Consider the following 22,111-nt stretch of genomic DNA (forward strand, 5'->3'; position numbering starts at 1 on the left):
CCAAATCCAGATGACTGTGAATTTGACACACCTCAAATTAAATTGGAAAACGAGGATGTTCTTAAAAATTGGGATAAATTGTTGAGTTACCTTCCAGAGGAAAAACAGACTGACCTGAAAGAGTTATTGATTTCACATGGGCAAGTTTGTAGAGATAAATAGGGAAGTACTAAAATGGCTATACATGATGTAGATGTGGGAAATGCTGTTCCAATCAAACAACATCCATATAGACTTAACCATTTAAAATTGGCACAGGTTAACAAAGAGATTAAGAGTATGCTTAAAAATGGCATAATTGAAGTGGGTTGCAGCCAATGGAGCTCACCCATAGTGATGGTACCAAAATCAGATGGTACCCAACGGTTGTGTGTGGACTATAGAACGGTTAATGCAGTTAGAAGAACGGACTCTTATCCTGTCCCACGTTTGGAGGATTGCATTGAGAAAGTGGGACAGTCAGCTTTCATTTCAAACTGGATTTACTTAAAAGTTACTGGCAGGTACCTTTATCTGAAAGAGCAAAGGAGATTTCAGCTTTTGTGACTCTAGATGGTATATACCAATTCAAAATTATGCCATTTGGCATGAAAAACGCCCCAGCCACATTTCAACGGTTTACTAACAAAGTTGTTTCAGGATTACCCAATTGTGCGGTATACATTGACGATCTGGTAATTTTTAGCCAGACATGGAAAGAACATTTAAAACATCTGATGGAGTTAATCGATCAACTTCAGGAGACGGGTTTGGTGATAAACCTAGCCAAAAGTGAATTTGGAAAAGCCCAAGTCACTTTCCTTGGCCATACAATCGGACAGGGTCGAATGGTCACTGGGGATGTGAAACCAACAGTTATTGAGGAGTTTCCGATACCCTCAAGACAAAGGGAAATAATGCAATTTCTTGGCATGAGTGGATTTGATCGAACATTTGTGCAAAGGTTTTGTAGCATGATTGCTCCACTGATGGACTTGCAGAAGAAACGTCGGAAATTTCATTGGACAGCGGAGTTTCAACAGGCATTTGACTGCCTGAAAGCTGTGATAACCAATGCTCCTGTGTTGGAGAATTGCAAGGGACTCTGTGTTCAGATTGAACTAAAGTATCTGACTTTAAAGAAAAATGCCGAGGCGTACAGAAATGGACGGATCGTGCAGAGACCTTCTTGTTCAAAGAGACTGTCAATCGAGACGGATTTCAGTTGGAGGAAGAAGAACAAAAAAAAAATGAACTATGTTATTATATCTGTTTGCGTGTGGTTTTTTTTAAACGAAAAAGCATATTCACTGTATGCATTTCTTAAAGGATAGTGAAAAGGTGAAAAATTAAACCATCTTGCAGTTGATGGGGTTTTTTTTCCTTGGGGGGAGGTGTCATGTGACAGTACCTTTAAGAAATGGGTGTTTATCAGTGATGTTAGAGCGTGGGTGGTGCTGGGTTGTCTGTCAGCCTTTTACTTTCATTTTAGGCTGTTTGCTGCAGGGTGTGTTTTAGTTTCGTTTTCAGAGCTGGATAGCTGCAGTCACAGCCAGAAGGTGTATGAATCTCTCTCTGTAATCTAAAGACTGTAAATTGATCCTGGTGATTTAAAACTAATAACAGTAGTGACTTTAACCTGATATGCTTCTGGGAAAAGGTGTTTTAAATCTTATGGATTTTAAAAAGAAAGCTTAAAGGATTACTTAGTGTTGTATTCTTTGAGGGTTGTATTTGAATTAATGGTTGCTAAGATGTTCACTGTTTGTTTTAAAAAGGTTAACTTGAGTTCATAGAATAAACATTGTTTTGCTTTACAAATACTTTTCCATTTCTGCTGTACCACACCTGTAGAGTGGGCCGTGTGCTCCCCATACCACAATCTATTAAAAGTTGTGGATAAGGTGAACTCCATGATACACTTTGGGGTTCTCTCAACCCTGGCCCATAACAATAAGATGAGTAGTGCCACAGCAAGGTGGTAGGTCGTTTGGTATAGAGGCGGCTGATATAGTCTTAAACGTCCTCATTGTATGTGAGGAAAACCCTTGTTCGAACTTTAGGTGCCATGTTTTTCTTTTGTACTTTAATTATTTTGAGATAAAGGGATCCTTGTTTGTCTCCTATGAAGGTACAGATAGATCATGTATTCTGGAACTTTTTTTCTGTCATTGGAGTCTGCTGTTGTTGGAGTGGGAGGAAATGTGTACTGGTGCATGCTTGGGCATGGTCGGTTGTTCCTTGAATATCTGGCCTTTCTTGGGTTGGTCTTCTACATTCACTTGGCTGTGCAGGGAGTGACAATGGTAACTTGGGTCATGGAATGTACAGTGGCCGTACATTTCTGTTGTTAAGGTTTCTTTGAGGAGCGGAAATGGATGGAATCTCATTGGTAACAGGGCTTAAGTGATGCCTCTGCAGTGCCTAGAGATGGGAGTAGTTCACTTTGTTCAATATATAGGTCTAGTTTAGTTTGGTCGAGTAGGTAACTGTGTTTTCTGGGTCCGGTATGGAATGGATCACCCTTCCCCGAGATGTCTCCTTCTGGGGGCTTCTGGGCTACTCTTTTTTAAAAAAATGTTTTTATTGGCATTTTCAAAATTTATCAACAGTTATGTACATTGTTGGCCGTGTTTATTTACTGTATTATACAGACAGGTTTGTCTTGTCCTTCCCTTAATTTACCCTATTTACATTCTGCCGCCCTTTGGCTCGGCGTGTGGTCCCTCCCACCTCCCCCTGCCTCCCCGCCCCCCCCTTTATGTCCCCCTAGTCGTTTTTTTTTGCGGGGGGGGGGGGTGTTGCCCCTGTTTCTCTCCCGTCCCTCGCCCACCCTTTCTTTTCTTCCCCGTCAACTTTGGCTGTGTTTCCCCTGCATTTGGAGGGGGGGGGGTGCACATTGCACGTTCCTATGGTTTCCCCCCCGCCTTTATTTTTCTTTTTCCTCTCCCTTTTCTTTCTATCTTTCCTATTTCCCCATCTTGCTCATTGTTGCTGGCCTCGAACATGTTCTGGAAAAGGCCAACAAACTGCCCCCATGCCTCTGGGCTACTCTTCTTGAGATTTAGTTCACATGGGAATTATTATCCTGTTAGCTGCTGGGCCTGAGTGCTTTAGCTCAGCATTGTCAAGAGTCTTCCTTTGGTTGGTTAGGCCAGATGGAGTAGGTCAACCCCTTCCAAGTGGTCTTATATGGGCACTCCCAGACTGTCCTCCTCTTGAGGCTTGGTCTCCGCATTGGTGTGGGGGGGAAGGGAAGAAAGAAGAGTGCAGTATCCTGCTTCTTATGAGGTTATGCTCTATCCTTTTTGTGAATGTACATTGCTGGACCATGTCTGGCATCTATTGGTTGATCCTGGTGCGCATCTCTTTTGGGGTTTCCTTTCTCTATCCGGGTAGGTGAGCTGCTGATACAGGCTCTGATTTGTTATATTTAATTCTGGAGACTTTCGCTTATCGCTCCCCAAGAGAGCCTGTTGAAAGGACACTCGAGAAAAAGGGGAACAGCAGGATACCGCCATCGGCACAAGACATGGCTCGGTAGTGCACACTTTTGCATGCAGGAGTCAGTAAGCCAAAGATTCTTACACCAAGCCAAGATTCACAATACAACATACCTTACTCCACTCCAGACAAATCAGAGGCACCATGGGTGTCTTGACTATTATTATTCTCATTATCGGTGGGGTTTCCTTCGTAGAAAATGATGTACATCCTCCGGTGATGGTGGGGTCTGATTGGTGCCCCTGATTTGTCTGGAGTGGAGTTGTATTGTGAATCTTGGCATGGTGTAAGAATCCTTAGCTTACTGACTCCTGCATGCAAAAGTCTGCACTACCAAGCTATGTTTTGTGCCGATAGCAGTATCCTGATGTTCCCCTTTTTCTTGAGTGGCCTTTCATTGCTTGGAGGTCTTGAGATACGGTGTTAGGTCCTGTTTTGGTTGTATTTCACCCCATAAGGGATCCTGTATATTGTGTAGCTCTGTTTTTGTTGTCCTTGTCTTGTGGAGGAGGGTCACAAGGTGCTATGTGCTCATGGCTTTATCCTGTTATCCTGAGATTCCCTCATCTTTCTGGTATCCTTTCATTATCCATACATAAAGAGACACTGACTACAATGACATTTGAACCATTTGTATGAGTATTTGCTGGTCTTTTCTGTACATGTGGAATAATGATTACACTGTACTGTACTAGATTTGGGGGATTTTTTCCATCTTGTGGTAAAATGTAAAATTGAAAACCTTTAATAAATATTCTTTAAAAAAAAAAAAATATGATTTGTTGTGTAGGTAGGGGCAAAAAAAACTGAAGAAGAGATGCGGAAGAAAGAGGAGAACAAGATAGCTTTTGGGGTCTGGCTTCAGAAGAAGAAACAGCAGCACCAAGAAGAAAGGAGAATTCAATGTGCAAAGGAGCTAGAAAGAAAGAATAGTAAGGTACTGTACTGTTGAATCTGTGGTAAGCAGGACGCATAGACGCTAGGTAGAAATAAACAAACCAGGTTTATTACGACACAAATACAAACTCCTCCACTGCCCCAAGGTCTCCTTCCCCGACCTGCACCCAAGTTTTTAAGCGAGTTGGAGCTCTTCCTGTTAAGCGGAAGCCACACACCCTTAAAGGGGCAGTTCATCTTCTGGGGGAGGTCATGGGAAATCGTATGGTTCAGATCCTGGGACCTCCATTGGGGTTATAACTCTCCTTTCTCTCCAGCCCCCCTCCCCACTAAAGTCAGGAGCACAGTCCATATCCATGGGTAAGTGCACCAGGCCTTTTGACCATTTCACCTGTGGACGGTGTTCAGGTGCAGACCGTGCGGCGTCAGGAGGTGAATATCGGACTGATGAGTGTCTGGGCAGTGGTGCCGTTGAGAGTGCAGCCACGAGAGCCGGCACGGGTGCCTCTGACGGTGGTGAAACGTCCATCTCGGTTTCAGAGTTGGAGCTAGGCGGTTCCTCGTCTGGTATCTCGGCATCCTCATAATCGACCCCTGGATTCTCGACAGCTGGCAGAGCAATGGGTGGGTGGCAGCGTCAGCAGGGGCAGGGGCGAAGACTATAGCACTGGGATGTCTGAATCAACGGCCGGTAAGACCAGAGTATCCGCTACGCAGCTTTGGAGATGGTCCACGTGGCGATTAGACTCACGGCGTTGTGCCCATATGCTGTCGGAAACGGGTCCCGTTTTCGCCAACATGACCACCGGGATCTAAGTAGTTCCATCGCCGAAATTCCAGACGTGTACCATGTCTCCAGGGGCGTACTCACGCAACAGCTTGCAGTGGCCTGCGACCATCTCGGTTTGGTCCTGAGTGCGGCGGACTTTCTGATCAATATCCGGAAAGACGAGACTTAATCAGGTGCAGAGGCGACAACCCATCAACATTGCGGCCGGCGCAATGCCTGTCGTGGCATGCGAGGTCATCCGATAGCAGAATAAGAACCTGTCTCCCAGGAACCTGACGTCTGCTTCTTCATTCCAAGCTTGAAAGTTTGTTCTGCCTGATCGGCCAACCCATTGGAAGCCGGGTGGTATGGGGCGGTCCTTAAGTGACGGATCCTGATGGCGGATACAAACGCCGCAAATTCTGCACTTGTGAAAGCCATACCATCTTCTCACACCAGCACATCCGGTATGCCGTACATGCTAAAAATGTGCCGGAGTTTCTCTATGGTAGCCTGGGCCGTCGCTGCCTGTGTCCTGAGGGCCTCCATCCACTTGGAGTGGGCATCAAGGAGGAGGGACATATTGCCCTGAAAGGGTCCCACAAAGTCGATATGGAGCCAAGACCATGGACAACCTGGCCATTCCCATGGGTGGAGTGGGGCTGCAGGGGGCAACCTCTGGTGCACCTGACACTGGATGCAGTCAATGTCCGCATCGATGCCGGGCCACCAAACGTAGCTTCGAGCGAACGTTTTCATGGGTGTGCAGTGTGGAGGTCCAACAGGAGCAGCCTGCCCACATTCGGGGACCACCATGCAGGTGCCCCAAAGGACTACTCCGTCCTTTATTCCCAGCTCCTGCATCTTCGTGCTGTAAGTCTTCAGGTTCTGCGGTAAAGCTCGGTGCTGAGCCCCATACTGTACCATGTGGTGGACACGTGATAGCTGAGGATCAATCTGGATCCACCACCAAATACAGGACACCGTGACAAGTAATGAGTCCATGAAATGGAGGGCGGCAATGACTCGCCGGCCGCCATTGGTGTTGCTGGCTTGGTTGGCATGGGCAGACGGCTTAATGCGTCAACATGGGGAATCTTTGTCCCGGAGCAGTGTTCCAGAACATAATCATATGCCGCCAGCAGTAATGCCCATTGTTGGATGTGGGCGGAAGCAATGGAGGGAATCGTCCAATTCTCCTTGAAGAGTCAGAGGAGGGGCTTGTTGTCCTTGAGATTGGTGAAGCAATGCCCATAGACATACTGATGAAATTTCTTGACTCCAAGCACGATGGACAACCCTCCTTCTCAGTCTGCATGTATCATTTCTCCATGTCTGCCAATGTTCGTGGAGCGATGGGACATTCAGATCCATCGTCCATGGTGTGGGCCAGCACGGCCCCGACACCGTACGGAGAAGCGTCGCAGGTCAAAAGGAGTGGTCATGGGTCAAAAGACGGTGGAGGGGGGCTTATGGGGTGGCCAGGTTCGGAAGGAACTTGCCATAGTAATTGACTAGGCCGAGGAATGATCGGCGTTCCGTTGGGCCTCCCGGCATGGGGGCTTGCCGAATTGCCTGTACTTTTCTTCCACTGGGTAAAAAAGGTACATTACGTCGGCGGCATTGAAGTCGCACTTCTCCCACCAGAGGTGGACGCCGGCCTCCTCAAGACGCTTCAGCATCTTGGCCAGGTTTCGCAAATGCTCCTGGTCGGATGAGCCCGTGATTAGGATGTCGTCCAGATAGACCACCACGCGAGGTAGACCTCGCAGGACATTCTCCATTACGTGCTGGAATATTGCGCATGTGGAGGAAACCCCAAAGGACAGGCAGGTGTATTCATATAGCCCCAGTGCGTGTTCACGGTTATGAAGCGCCTGGACTTGCAGGCCAGGACCAACTGGAGGTAAGCTTGACTAATGTTGAGTTTCATAAACGTGCAGAATCACCAAGACACACGGTTGACCGTCATCTTATAGTCCCCGTGTAAACTTACTGATCCGTCGGGTTTCATGACTGGGATGACCGATGCCACCCAGTCGGAAAACTGCAGCGGGCGTATGATGCCCAAACTCTCAATCCAGTCCAGTTCTGAGTCTACCTTAGCTCATGGGGCATACGGAACAGGTCAGGCACGGAGGTAGCACGGTTGAGCTGTCAGGTCCCTGCTTAGTTGGGCCACTGACCCTTTGATATTGCCCAAGCCACCCTGGAATACCGACGGAACTCTGGCCAAAATCCCTTAACGGGCCATGTGGGTGCAGGCAGCACACCCGTTGTCAGTCCAATAGTAGATGCTGTTACAAGTCATGCTCCAGCAAGCTCAGACTGATCCCGTGGATCGCCACCAGAGGAAGACTTGCGCATTGCTGATCATGCTCTACTAGAACAGTTGAAGTGCCCGCTATTGCCAGCGGTTCCCCCATATAGGTGGCCAAACGCGTGTTGATGTCCAACAGGGTCAATGATTGAAGGCCAAATTGAATGCGGTCAAAAGTATGGCGACTGACTATAGACACTGCTGCCCTAGCGTCGAGCTCCATGCATGGAGCGTCCATTAATTTGCAGAGAGATCTGGATGAGCAGCACTCTTGGCGCAGCAGTGCAACTGCTGGTAGGTGCTGTTGTCGTCTTCCGCATAGTAAGGCTTGTCATGTGGGGGGGGCGGTGGTGCCTGGTGAGTCGGTGGGCGGGTAGATCCTCGCAGGGCCTCCTGTTACCCTGGTCCCTGTGGCCTATTGCAGTCCCTGCTGGTTGGCAATTGTATTCCTGTTCCTCAAGGCCAGGAGAGAACTCCCGGCAGCGCTCACAGCCTCTGTTAAGGCATCCCCTGTTTCTCCTGTAGGTGTCCCACTGCTGGGGCCAGCTTCTTCAGTTCCAGTAGAGTGTGATTGGCGCTCGCCTTTGCATCCCAAACTGACCACCACCATTCCCTGTAGTTCCTGGACTGCTTGTTCAGCGCTTTCTTTGGAGATGGCTATCTCCACCATGCGTTTAAGTCCAAGTGGGCCTCACCTAGTAATTTGTTCTGCATGGTTGCGTCACGGAGTCCACACACTAAGCGGCACAGGAGCATCTCATTTAATGTTGCTCCGAATTCGCATGCCTCTGCCAGTTTTCAGAGGCGGGCCAGCAAGTCAGTCACCGACTTGTCTTGGGCCTGAGTAGTCGTGTGGAACCGAAAGTGCCGAACAATGAGCGACATTTTCGGCTAGAAATGCTCCCCCACTAAGGCCACCAGAGCAGCGAACAGCCGGGTATCTGGGGTCCGGGTGAATCAAGCTTTTTATCATACTGTAGGTAAGCTCTCTGCAATCCACTAGCAATACCAGTTTGTCTCTCATTGCCGCTAATCACATTCATCTTTTTAAAATGTTTCATACGTTCGACGTATTGTCCCCAATCATCTGTACCTGCGTTAAACAGCTCCAGCTTCCCTATGTTTGGCATTTCGGTGGTCTGTAGAGGGGCCTCCCGAGGCCTAAACGAGGTGGACCGGGCATGTGGTAACCAGTGGCAATGGCAGCTCCACTGAATCCTCATCGCCAATGTTGAATCTGCGGTAAGCAGGACACATTGACGATAGGTAGAAATCAACTAACAAGGTTTATTACGATACAAATCCAAACTCCTTCACAGCACCCAGGTTCGATCCCGGCCCGGGTCACTGTCCATGTGGAGTTTCCACATTCTCCCCTTGTCTGCATAGGTCTCACCCCCAAAAAGATGTGAAGGGTAGGTGGATTGGCCATGCTAAATTGTCCCTTAATTGGAAAAAAAAAAGAATTGGCTACTCTAAATTTAAAAATAAACAATTCCCTAATCTGCACCCTGGCTGGGTTTTTTATGTGAGTGGGGCTCTCGCTGTTAAGGGGAAGTCCCGTCCCCTTAAAGGGTCAGTTCATATTCCAGGGAGATCGTGGGAAATCGTTATGGTCCTGATCCCGGGTTCTCCATTGGGGTATAACTTGTACTTCGAAATGTTTTACTTGGGACTTCCGGTGGGAGCCATGGTGTGATGGTTGCGCATTTGGCAGGTGGAGTGGGCAAATCGGATTCCGGCGAGAAGACCAAAAGCGGGAGAACCACCCAGGGCGATAATCGTGCGATTTTTACCGCCTTAAGGATAGAGAAGAGGTCCTGAGATGGGCTAAAAAGGTGCGGAGTAGCAGATGGGAGAATGCAGTGGTACGGGTGCACCAGGATTGGAGTGCGGAGGTGGCGAGAAGGAGGGCGAGCTTTAACCGAGCCAAAGAGGTGTTGCATAAAAGGAAGGTGAAGTTCGGGATGCTGCAGCCGGCAAGTCTATGGGTCACGTATCAGGAGAGACACCATTATTTCGAGACGGCGGAGGAAGCATGGACCTTTATCAAAGAAGAGAAATTGGATCGGAACTGAGGGACTGATGCTGCAGGAAATGTTATTGTTAATGTTATGGTTGAAGTTAAATGAGAAGTAAATTGGGAAGGGGGGAGACATTGGGGAAATGTGGGCGCCGGTGAGGGGGGAAAGACGGGACAAAGTTGGAGAATGGGGAAGGGGAGGGGGAGGGGAAAGGGTGCTGCGCCATAAGAGGCGGGTCAGGTAAAGGGATGTTCCCGCGCCAGAAAGAATAAGGCGGGAAGACAGGCGCAAGGCGGATGGGAGTTCCCCACACGGGGGGTCAAGGAGTGAGCAGGAGTAGCCGGGGTCAGTTGAAGTCAGCTGACTTACGGAAGTAATATGGGGGAGCAATCATGCTAGAAAGAGACCTAGCCGGGGGGGGGGGGGGGGGGGGGGGGGGGACACAACTGGGTTGCTGCTGCGGAAATCCAAAAGGAAATGGCTAAAGAGTGGGTGGGCGGGGATGGTGTGTGACGCTGGGGGAGCGAGCGGGAGCGCGGAGGCGGGATATGGGACTGGCCTAGAGAAGGTAATGGCTAGTCGACACGGGAGGGGGGCAGGTAGCCCCCTAGTGAGGCTGATCACGTGGAACGTGAGAGGCCTGAACGGACCGATAAAAAGGGCCCGAGTGCTCGCGCATTTGAAAGGACTAAGGGCAGACGTGGTTATGCTCCAAGAGACGCACCTAAAGGTGGCGGACCAAGTTAGGTTAAGGAAAGGATGGGTGGGACAGGTGTTCCACTCAGGACTGGACGCAAAGAATAGAGGGGTGGCCATTTTGGTGGGGAAACGGGTAGCATTTGAAGCAAAGAACATCGTAGCAGATAGCGGAGGTAGATATGTAATGGTGAGTGGCAGGCTGGAGGGAATGGAGGTCGTGTTGGTTAATGTGTATGCCCCAAACTGGGACGATGCGGGATTTATGAGACGGATGCTGGGGCGTATACCGGACCTGGAGGTAGGAAACTTGATTTTAGGAGGGGACTTTAATACGGTGCTGGACCCGGGGCTAGATAGATCCAGCTCAAGGACCGGAAGAAGGCCGGCAGCGGCCAAGGTACTTAAGGGGTTTATGGACCAAATGGGGGGAGTGGATCCATGGCGATTTCTTAGACCTAGGGCGAGGGAGTTCTCCTTCTCCCATGTCCATAAAGTGTACTCCCGGATAGATTTTTTTGTTTTGGGAAGGTCGTTGATCTCTAGGGTGGAAGAAGCTGAGTACTCAGCCATAGCGGTTTCGGATCATGCCCCATATTGGGTGGACCTGGAATTAGGAGAGGAAAGGGAGCAGAGAACACTCTGGCGATTAGATGTGGGACTGATGGCGGATGAGGGAGTGTGTGCAAGAGTGCGGGGGTGTATTGAGAGATACCTGGAGGTCAATGACGACGGCGAGGTCCCTGTGGGAGTGGTATGGGAAGCACTAAAAGCGGTGGTCAGAGGAGAGCTGATCTCCATTGGGGCCCACAAAAGGAAAACAGAGGCCAAGGGAAGGGAAAGATTACTGGGGGAGATTTTAAGGGTGGATAGGGAATTTGCAGAGACCCCGGAGGAGGAATTGTACAGGGAGAGGAGAAGACTCCAGACGGTGTTTGACCTTCTGACCACCAGAAAGGCGGAGGTACTGTGGAGGAAGGCACAGGGGAGGAGGTATGAATATGGGGAAAAGGCTAGTCGCCTGTTGGCTCATCAATTGCGAAAGAGGGCAGCAGCGAGGGAGATGGGAGGAATTAGAGACGAAAGGGGAGACACGGTGCGAAAGGCAGGAAAGATAAATGAGGTGTTCAAGACCTTCTATGAGGAACTGTATAGGTCTCAACCCCCAGAGGGAGAGGAGGGGATGCGGCAGTTCCTGGACCAATTGAGGTTCCCGAAAGTGGAGGAGCAGGAGGTGGTAGGCCTGGGGGCGCCGATTGGGGTGGACGAGGTTATTAAGGGACTGGGAAGCATGCAAGCAGGGAAGGCCCCGGGACCAGACGGGTTCCCAGTGGAATATTACAGAAAATATGTGGACTTGTTGGCCCCGTTGATGGTGAGGACGTTCAATGAGGCCAGGGAAGGGGGGACTCTACCCCCGACGATGTCGGAGGCGACGATATCGTTAATTTTGAAGAGGGATAAAGATCCGTTGCAGTGCGGGTCCTATAGACCTATTTCACTATTGAACGTGGATGCCAAATTGTTGGCAACGGTACTGGCATCGAGGATAGAGGACTGTGGTGCACGAAGACCAGACAGGGTTCGTAAAAGGGAGACAACTGAATGTTAACGTGCGACGACTATTAGGGGTGATAATGGTGCCCCCAGTGGAGGGGGAGGCAGAGATAGTGGCGGCAATGGACGCAGAGAAGACATTTGATAGGGTGTTAAGGAGGTTTGGGTTCGGGAACGGGTTTATTAGCTGGGTTAGACTTCTGTATGGGGCTCCAACGGCAAGCGTAGTTACAGGTCGACATAGATCGGAGTATTTCCGACTATATAGGGGAACAAGACAGGGATGCCCGCTGTCTCCATTGTTGTTCGCGTTGGCAATTGGGCGTTGAGAGACTCCAGGAAATAGAGAGGGGTGATTAGAGGGGGAGAAGAACACCGAGTCTCGTTATACGCAGATGACCTATTGTTATACGTGTCGGACCCAGCGGGGGGGATGATAGAGGTTATGCGAATTTTGAGGGGGTTCGGGGATTTCTCGGGGTATAGGCTAAACATGGGGAAGAGTGAATTATTTGTGATACATCCAGGGGACCAGAGTAGAGAGATAGAAGGCTTGCCTCTAAGGAAAGTGGAAAGAAACTTCCGATACCTGGGCATTCAGATTGCTAGGAGTTGGGGAATCTTGCACAGACTTAATCTGACACGGCTGGTAGAACAAATGGAGGAGGACTTCAAGAGGTGGGACATGCAGCCTCTGTCGCTGGCGGGCAGGGTGCAAGCAATTAAGATGATGGTCCTCCCGAGGTTCTTATTTGTATTTCAATGTCTCCCTATACTAATCACCAAGACCTTTTTTAATAAAATAGACAGGAGCATCACGAGCTTCGTGTGGGCAGGGAAAGTTCCGAGAGTAAGGAGGGGGTTCCTTCAGCGTAGTAGGGACAGAGGAGGATTGGCACTACCGAACCTGGGCGAATTACTATTGGGCCGCCAGTGTGGCAATGATACGTAAATGGATGATGGAGGGTGAGGGAGCGGCGTGGAAAAGACTGGAGAGAAAGTCCTGTAAAGGGACGAGTTTAGAGGCGCTGGTGACGGCGCCGCTACCGTTCTCACCTAAAAAGTTTACCACGAACCCGGTGGTGGCGGCAACATTGAATATCTGGGGACAGTGGAGGCGACAGAGAGGGGTGCGGGGAGCCCTGGTGGGGTCCCCAATCAGGAACAACCATAGGTTCGCCCCAGGAAGAATGGATGGAGGATTTCAGAGCTGGTACCAGTTGGGAATTAGGAGGGTGGGAGATTTATTTATAGATGGGACTTTTGCGAGCTTGGGAGCATTGGAGGAAAAGTATAAGTTGCCCCGGGGAAATTTCTTGAGATATATGCAGGTGAGGGCGTTTACTAGACAACAGGTGAGGGAATTTCCGTTGCTCCCGACACAGGGGATACAGGACAGAGTGCTTTCAGGGGTGTGGGTCGGAGAGGGCAAGGTGTCAGAGATTTACCGAGAGATGAGGGAAGAGGGGGAGGAGTCGGTGGGCGAACTAAAAGGAAAGTGGGAAGAAGAACTAGGGGAGGAGATAGAGGAGGGTATGTGGGCTGATGCCCTAAGCAGGGTAAATTCCTCTTCCTCATGCGCCAGGCTTAGCCTGATTCAATTTAAGGTGCTACATAGAGCACACATAACGGGAGCAAGATTGAGCAGGTTCTTTGGAGTGGAGGACAAATGTGGGAGGTGTGGCGGGAGCCCGGCAAACCACGCACATGTGTTTTGGGCGTGCCCGGCACTGGAAGGGTATTGGACGGGAGTGACGGGAGTGATTTCGAAGGTGGTGAAGGCCCGGATCAAACCAGGCTGGGGGTTAGCTCTATTTGGAGTTGCGGATGAGCCGGGAGTGCAGGAGGCGAAAGAGGCCGACGTTGTGACCTTTGCGTCCCTAGTAGCCCGGCGCAGGATCCTACTCATGCGGAAGGAGGCGAAACCCCCCGGACTGGAGGCCTGGGTAAATGATATGGCGGGGTTCATTAAACTGGAGCAGATAAAGTTTGCCCTGAGAGGATCGGCTCAAGGGTTCACCAGACGGTGGCAGCCATTTCTCGACTACCTAGGGGAACGTTAGAGGGAAGACAGATGACCAGCAGCAGCAACCCAGGGGGGAGGGGGGAGGGGGGTCTTAGTTTAGTTTAAGTCAAACGATAATGGGGTTTTGTTACTTATGTATTGTTAAAAATTTCTGTATTGTTACGTTTGCTGTGTAAGAGGGGAAAAATTGTTGTATGGGACAAAATGTTCAATAAAATATATATTTTTTAAAAAGTGGGAATTTATCGTATGGAGCAGAGGCTGGAGTGCCAGGGCCAGGCTATTCGGAAAGTGGAGGAGGCGGTGAGGGAGCAAGAGGAGCTTCGATGGCAGCCGAGATAGGCATGATGCGGGAGACTCTGCAGCGGTTAAAGGAGAAGGTGGAGGACTTGAAGAACCAAACCCGGAGGCAGAACCTAAGAATCATGGGGATGCCTGAAGGCATCGAGGGAATGGACGCTGGCACATATGTGGCCAAGATGTTGGAGAAGTTGTTGGGGGAGGGGACCTTTGACAGGCCCCTGGAAGTCATAGGGCACTGATAAGGAAGCTGCAGGTGAATGAGCCACCGAGGGCGATAGTGATGCGTCTTCACCGGTTCCTGGACAAGGAGAAGATACTGAGATGGGCGAGGAAGATGCGGAGATGCACTGGGAGGGGAGCGAGCTTCGGATGTACCAGGAACTGGGCGCAGACATGGCGAAGAGGAGACTGTTAAGGGGGAATTCATCAAGTGTTCATAAATTACTGTAGCTGTGTGGTGTCTTTAAGTTTGTAATTGATAAAACTTCTTGCAGTGTGCTTATATAAATGTCATGATGTGGAGATGCCGGCGTTGGACTGGGGTGAGCACAGTACGAAGTCTTACAACACCAGGTTAAAGTCCAACAGGTTTGTTTCGATGTCACTGGCTTTCGGAGCGCTGCTCCTTCCTCAGGTGAATGAAGAGGTCTGTTCCAGAAACACATATATAGACAAATTCAAAGATGCCAAACAATGCTTGGAATGCGACCATTAGCAGGTGATTAAATCTTTACAGATCCAGAGATGGGGTAACCCCAGGTTAAAGAGGTGTGAATTACATCAAGCCAGGACAGTTGGTAGGATTTTGCAGGCCAGATGGTGGGGGATGAATGTAATGTGACATGAATCCCAGGTCCCGGTTGAGGCCGCACTCATGTGTGCGGAACTTGGCTATAAGTTTCTGCTCGGCGATTCTGCGTTGTTGGTCTGCAACAATCACCAGGCAGGAATGTTCCCTTCCAGTCGGAGAACACTTCAGCAGTCAAGGGCATTCAGCCTCTGATCTCCGGGTAAGCGTTCTCCAAGGCGGCCTTCAGGACGCGCAACAACGCAGAATCGCCGAGCAGAAACGTATAGCCAAGTTCCGCACACATGAGTGCGGCCTCAACCGGGACCTGGGATTCATGTCGCATTACATTCATCCCCCACCATCTGGCCTGTGAAATCCTACCAACTGTCCTGGCTTGATGTAATTCACACCTCTTTAACCTGGGGTTACCCCATCTCTGGATCTGTAAAGATTTAATCACCTGCTAATGGTCGCATTCCAAGCATTGTTTGGCATCTTTGAATTTGTCTATATGTGTGTTTCTGGAACATACCTCTTCATTCACCTGAGGAAGGAGCAGCGCTCCGAAAGCTAGTGACATCGAAACAAACCTGTTGGACTTTAACCTGGTGTTGTAAGACTTCGTACTATATAAATGTCAACTAAGTTATTAGAATAAAGCTTGTTTTGATTACTGTCTGGGAAGACTGATGAAGCACACCTGAAGGGAAGGCTCTTGTGCTCATCCTAGCCAAATTCAACATAAAGATTGTAGGTCAGGTGAACTTCATAATATACTTTGGAGTTTCTAAACCCTGGCTCATAACAGGGCATCCAGGTGGCGTGGGGATGGGAGCAATTACATAAATTGAATTTGGCCTGGTTGGTGGAGCAAATGAAGGGGGATTTTAACAGGTGGGACATGCTCCCGTTGTCATTGGCGGGGCGGGTGCAGTCTGTGAAGATGACCGTACCCCCAAGGCTTTTATTTGTGTTCCAGAACCTTCCGATTTTTATTTCAAAGGCTTTCTTTAGGACGATCAATACATTGATCTCAGGGTTTGTGTGGGTGGGAAAACCCCTCGGGTGAAGAAGGTGCTGTTGGAGTGGGGGCATGGCGGGGGGGAGGGGGAAACAGGCTGGCCTTGCCAAACGTAATCTATTACTGGGCAGCAAATATAGCCATGGTAAGGAAGTGGGTTGGGGGGGGGTGGTGGAGTCGGTATGGGAACGGATGGAGGCAGCCTCGTGTAAGGGCACTAGCTTGGGAGCACTGTTGACGGCGCGCTCTGCTGTTCTTGCTGGCCAGGTACTCCACAAGTCCGATAGTGGTGGTGGCCCTGAGGGAGTGGGGACAATGGCGGCAGCACCTGAGACTGGAGGAGGCCTCGTTTGTGCTCCAATTTGTAGGAATCACAGGTTTGTTCCTGGGGGGCTGGACGCAGGGTTCCGTGGTGGGTGGGGATTGAGAGGTTTGGAGTCTGTTTATGGGGGGAAGCTTTTCGAGATTAGAGGGGTTGGTAGAGGAATATGAGCTGCCCAGCAGTAATGGGTTCCGGTACTTACAGGTTCAGGACTATGTGAGGAAACCGGTGCCGTCCTTTCCTGACCTGCCGCCCCCAGGGTTGCAGGACAAAGTGGTGTCGAAAGCAGAGATTGGTGAGGGCAGGGTGTCAGAGATTTACAACAAATTAAGGGACTGGGAGGGCGCCCCGTTAGGAGAAGTTGAGCAAAATTAGGAGGACGAGCTGGGGAGGGTGTTGGAGGCTGGGTTATGGGAGGAGGCTCTGAGAAGAGTGAGTGCATCCTCTTCATGTGCTAGGCTCAGCCTCATTCAATTTAAAGTAGTTCACAGGGCGCATATGATGGTGACCAGAAAGAACAGGTTTTTGAGGGGGGGGGTGGGGGAGGATAGCGGTGGGCGGTTGGGGAAGGGGGGTGGGGGGTGGGGGGGGGGGGGGGGGGGAGCGAACCATGTCCACATGTTTTTGGTCTGTCCGAAGCTGGAGGGATTCTGGTGGGGTTTCACTGACATGATGGCTGAGAATCCCTCCAGCTGTGGGTGAAGGTGATCCCAAATCCAGAAGTGGCAATTTTTGGAGTGTCGGAAGAACCGGGAGTGCAGGAGTGGATAGAGGCCGTAATTTTGGCCTTTGCCTCTTTGGTAGCCTGGAGACGGATCTTGTTGGGATGGAGGGACTCTGGGCCGCCGAACACGGGGGTGTAAAAAAAATCAAGTTCGCCTTGAGAGGCATTGCCCAGAGATGGAAATCATTTATCGATTTCTTCCACGATAGTTAAGTCGGGCGGGGGAGGGGGAAAGAGCAGAGTGGGTGAAAGGCAACAGCAGGGAGGGTGGAGTGTGAGGGTTATTTATTTGTTTTGAGATTTCCTGTTTGTTCTCTTTTTGGTTTTGGTTGTGTTTGATGTGTGTGTATGTCTTAGTAAAAAAAAGAAATGATTTACTTATTCTGAAACCCAAGTCCAAGTTAAACTGCAGGAAAATCTGACCCTGATTACAATTGTAACTGCAAGAACCTTAATATTTACTTGTGAAGGGGATGGTATCCATATTGTTTACCTCCATTTTTATTTCTTTTAAAAAATTGTCTACCTTTTGATTTCATATCCTTAATAATTTGCAAAGTAGCTGTACTCCAGTATAAAACATTGCAATGTAATTAAACAAAATCACAGTAACAGCCCATTCTAATACATGGCCACAATGGTTTTACGAAACAGCAGTAATATACAGTGGATATATTTTGTGATATAGTTGTAGCCATCTGGGATGGCCACTTCCAACTAGGTACAGAGAAACTCGCAAAGCCTGGCGGGTAAAATGGACAAGCCAAGACTCAGGCAGGCTCAGAGCCTGAAATGCATATTTGTCAGCAAAAAGTCCAGACGGTATCGAAACTCCGTCCAATTAGCATTTTAATGGGTCCGATTAACATTTGATGTCCCATCTTCAACAAAACAAAGGACTGGTACTCGAGCAATCGGTGCAGTCCCAGACATTTCGGCGCCACTCCCTGTTCACGGGAAATGCAAACAATGGGGTCGGTGACCGCTTGGGTCACGCCCAGCCATCCAGATCCCCGCCCACCTATTGGCTAAGGAATCGAACGGAGTGATCAGAGGTCACCCAATTAGTAAGGCCCAAATCAAAGGACCCCCCCCTCCCCGAGTATAAGAAGAAGAGTTTGCCATATGTTCGCTCTCTCTTGGCCTTGGTACCCCGGTTACGGCGATCACCAATTGCAGCAACACCAGAAGTGAGTCCAAGTTCAACGCCCGCTACCAGACGGATGAGCCCAGCTGAGCAGCAGTTACTCCTTTGAACCCGAGAGATCCAGAACTGAACAGCGGCCACTGTTTTCTGACCTAAGCCGGGTGCCCGAAGTTAAGTACAGGTTGTCTTAATTGATAGGTGTAGTTAACTAGTAGTGTTTATGTTGCATGACTAATTGTGTGTAAATTAAGTACCCTTGACCTTGAACTAACTAACTGGTGTTTGGCTCTTCGATCGATATCCAGTTGAAACTTGTGGTGGTATCATTCGATACCTGGTGACTCTAAGCATTCGGACATCGATGACATAAAAAGAAGGGCAAACTCACTGATTGCCATAATTGGAACAGAGCCACAGAAAAGACAGAGTAAAAGAAACTCGCAATGTTATTGGTGACATCTGACAGGACTCGACCCAGAAGTGACCGTGTCACTCCGAGAGAACCCACAAAAGCATTTGAATTAGAATCCAAATTGGCAAAGTAAAAGAAACCACAAGCGAAACCAGTATCGATCAAACCTCCAGAATTCGGAAGTGTGTGATTTGCATGCGTACTAACAAAGGGATACAAGGTAAACTCGATAGATTTTGTTGCGTGAAACTTTCGGGAGTTGCGTAAACCGGGAAATAGCTTGAGCCATACCCGTGTTTGCACCACCACTTTATTCCCCCTTGTTCCAAATTTCCGGAAGTCAGAAGTATTTGTAGGGATGGCCATGAAGGCAATGGAACGCCTTATGCATCCATAAGAGCCAGAGGTCGCAGCGACCAATAGATCAGAACAGTGTCCCGTATGGGAAGAAGAGATTAGGAGATAACTAAAGGGGTAAGGATGGCCCGGTGTGAGTTTTGCGCAAATGAAGAGACAGTTCCTGGCAGCATAGGACAGACCTGGTGGGACAGCCTGACCGAGATCCATAAAAAGAGTTTGACTAAGGTTCGTAAGCCGATGGCAATTGTGTCCTGTCTGGCATGATTGCGAGGTACAGAGGAGGTCGTGAGGACGCTCCGCAAGCAGCTAGAGGAGAAGGAGAAAAGTAGAGAGGGAGATTTAAGTGAAAGCGAGAGATTAAATGTACAGCTCCGGGAGCAGTTAGCAGCGAAGGACAAGGAAATGGATGATGTCAAGAGGGCATTTCAATCCTGTCTCACCCACCTTAGCAGCTTCCAAATCCAATACAATAAGGCCTACCAGGACACACAACGTGCTGTAATGGTAAGAGAAGAGACAGAGAATCAGGTACAGCAGTTAAAGAAACAGTGCGATGATCTAAAAGCAGCCCTCCGAGCACTCCACAGTTCCACCACGGAACAGAGACAGAGTTCGGTGGACCATGCCAAATGCAGGCAACAGATTGCAAGGTTGCAATCCCTGCTATCAGTTCAAAATGGGTTTAGAGCCACCTTTGGCCCACAGCTAGACCAGGAAGACGGCCCCGATTGGCAGGAACTCAGTGAAACGGCCCAACGGCATGTAAGCGAGACCGAGAATCAAAATAGAGCCCCCCAGGCCCCGAAAAGAAAAATACCTGCACCATCGACTGCACAGGCAGCACCCAACCCAATGAACCCCATTACCACACAGCGCAGGGTTACCATGGAAGGCCAACCCGATTTTGTGTACACCACCCCATTATCTATCACCCAGTTACGAGATTCCCGCGAGAAGATAGATACTTTCCACCCCACGTCGGACCCACATCACTTTTTTGAGTTAGTGAAACAACAAACCCTCATGTATGGTTTAGACGAGCAGGAACAGGTTAAGTTCATAGTTATGTGCTTAGACCCCTCAGTTAGTTCAGCCCTTCCCGACCCACAAAATGTAGGAGGGAGGTAGCCTCCAAGAACTGAAAACGGCCATTTTAGACGCCATAGGATATAACAGAGGAGAACCGGTAGACGGACTCAACCGGTGCAGGCAGAAAAAGGGTGAGCATCCAACAGCGTTTGCTGGACGCCTTTGGATCCATTTTACTGCTGTATTTGGTGAGTTAGCCCGCGCCCATTTATCAGCAGACAATATGGCCAAATGGACCCGTACGTTGATATCCAGTGCCACAGAGGCAGGACAGAAGGCATGTGCCAGTTACGACCCCTCAGACCCAACACACAATGAAGTGCGGGTTCTGAAACGATTGTCCAGAGCTTGGGAATAGCCTGTACAGAAAAAGACAGAGCATGAGAGAGTAGACGCCACAATGAATCCAGTAAGGGCACACCTAGACCCCGCATGGGTAAATGAAGGCAGAGGTACAGCGCAGCACCCCAAGACACAGGAATGCTATAATTGCGGACAAGAAGGACATTATGCCCGAGAATGCAATGCCCCCCCGAAGCAGCAAAAGAATCAGCACCCAAACCCCCCCCCCCCCAGAAACAATACCCAACACATTCACAGCGTTAACGCCCAACCAGATAATTCGGCCATGAGTGGCACCGATTGACGGTGTTTGGGCTTCCCAACTTGGGTCTGCGATACCATTTGGGATAAGTCCGGAAGATCGGTTGTTGCAGGCACAGTCCGGGGACACCCCGTAGAGTTCCTTTGCGACACAGGAGGGTCCCGAACCACGTTAAACTCCTCCACCACGTACCAGAAGGAGATATGGCCCACTACGGATACCATTACCCTCAGTGGCTTTCCAGGTCACCTCCAGCAGGGACACATCACAGCCCCTGTGGACGTACAGCTTGGTAATATTAGGACAAAACATTCTGTTGTTTTAGTAGACTTGCCCCAGGCAGCAGAACACATCCTAGGCATCGATTTCATGAGCGCACACAACCTTTCATTCGACCCAGTCAACCGATGCATATGGAAAATGGCTAGAGCAGCGCGAGCCCCGCCACGCTCACAGTAGATTATGCCCATAGAATCAGCTCAGGAGGAGAGTACTGGTTTGAACCACAAACCATTATCACAGACAAAGTGGTTAGAGAGATCTTGAAAAGACATAAAACAGCATTTGCCCAGCACAAGCACGACTGCGGCAAAATCCCAGGTGTAGTAAACATTACAGGTCCCGATCCTAAGCCCCAGCAAGCTGAGGGAGAGATAGCCAAGGTAATTCAAAGTTTATTGAATCAAGGCGTGATTCGACCCGTTGCATCGACAAATTATGCCCTGATTTGGCCAGTAAGAAAACCCGATGGATCATGGCGACTGACCATCGACTACAGAGAATTGAATAAAGTAACTCCCCTAGCAGCCCCCACCGTTGCCACAAGTCCCGAGACCATGTTGAGACAGGGACTCCAGTCAAAAATATTTTCGGTATTAGATATCAGTAATGGCTTTTGGTCCATACCACTGGAAAAGCATGCCAGTATAAATTTGCATTTACCTTCCAGGGACAGCAGTACACGTGGACGTGCCTTCCACAACTCCCCCTCCATTTTTCATAGACAATTGGCAAACAGATTATCTAAATTTTCCCGCCCTGAATGCCTTGTTCAGTACGTGGACGATTCGCTCCTGCAGACTGACACCAAGGAAGAGCACATCTCGCTTCTTTCTGAATTACTAGAACTCCTTACAATGATTGGATGCAAAATTAACCCCAAGAAAGCCCAAATCCTTCAGGGAAAAGTCACATATTTAGGTACGGTCATCACGCATGGGAAGCGTGGAATAGAACTCAAATGCATTGATTCCATTGTAAATTTGCTCTTGCCCCAAAACGTTAGAGCACTCCAGTCATTTTTAGGACTGGTTGGATATTGTCGGAACCATATAGACGGATTCGCCACAAAAGCAGCCCCACTTTCCGAGGTACTAAAGAAACAGGCCCATGGAAATGGCTTCCACAGCACACTGATACCGTGGATGCATTGAAACGCGCCCGGAGCACAGCCCCCGCTTTGCAAGCCCCAGATCCCCACTCCCCATACGCCATAGAGACCACAGACCGAACCCTTTCGGCCGTACTCCTGCAGGAAAGGCACGATCGTCTAGGACCCGTAGCCTAT

The 22,111-nt window shown here is 49.5% G+C and overlaps 1 protein-coding gene across 5 annotated transcripts in view; it reads left to right on the forward strand.

Annotated features, from left to right (window-relative positions):
- ccdc181 (coiled-coil domain containing 181) overlaps window positions 1–22,111 on the forward strand; it is a 91,569-nt gene that overhangs the window by 51,517 nt on the left and 17,941 nt on the right. For 3 of the 5 annotated variants that reach the window (XM_072513801.1, XM_072513802.1, XM_072513803.1), the window contains one exon: window positions 4,274–4,420. The exons of the other annotated variants lie outside the window; for them this stretch is intronic. In XM_072513801.1, the coding sequence (XP_072369902.1) occupies window positions 4,274–4,420 (147 nt within the window). The remainder of the gene's footprint in view (window positions 1–4,273; window positions 4,421–22,111) is intronic. 5 annotated transcript variants of the gene reach the window in all.

The sequence above is a fragment of the Scyliorhinus torazame genome, chromosome 8 (assembly GCF_047496885.1).
Source record: "Scyliorhinus torazame isolate Kashiwa2021f chromosome 8, sScyTor2.1, whole genome shotgun sequence".
NCBI classification, from domain to species: Eukaryota; Metazoa; Chordata; class Chondrichthyes; order Carcharhiniformes; family Scyliorhinidae; genus Scyliorhinus; species Scyliorhinus torazame.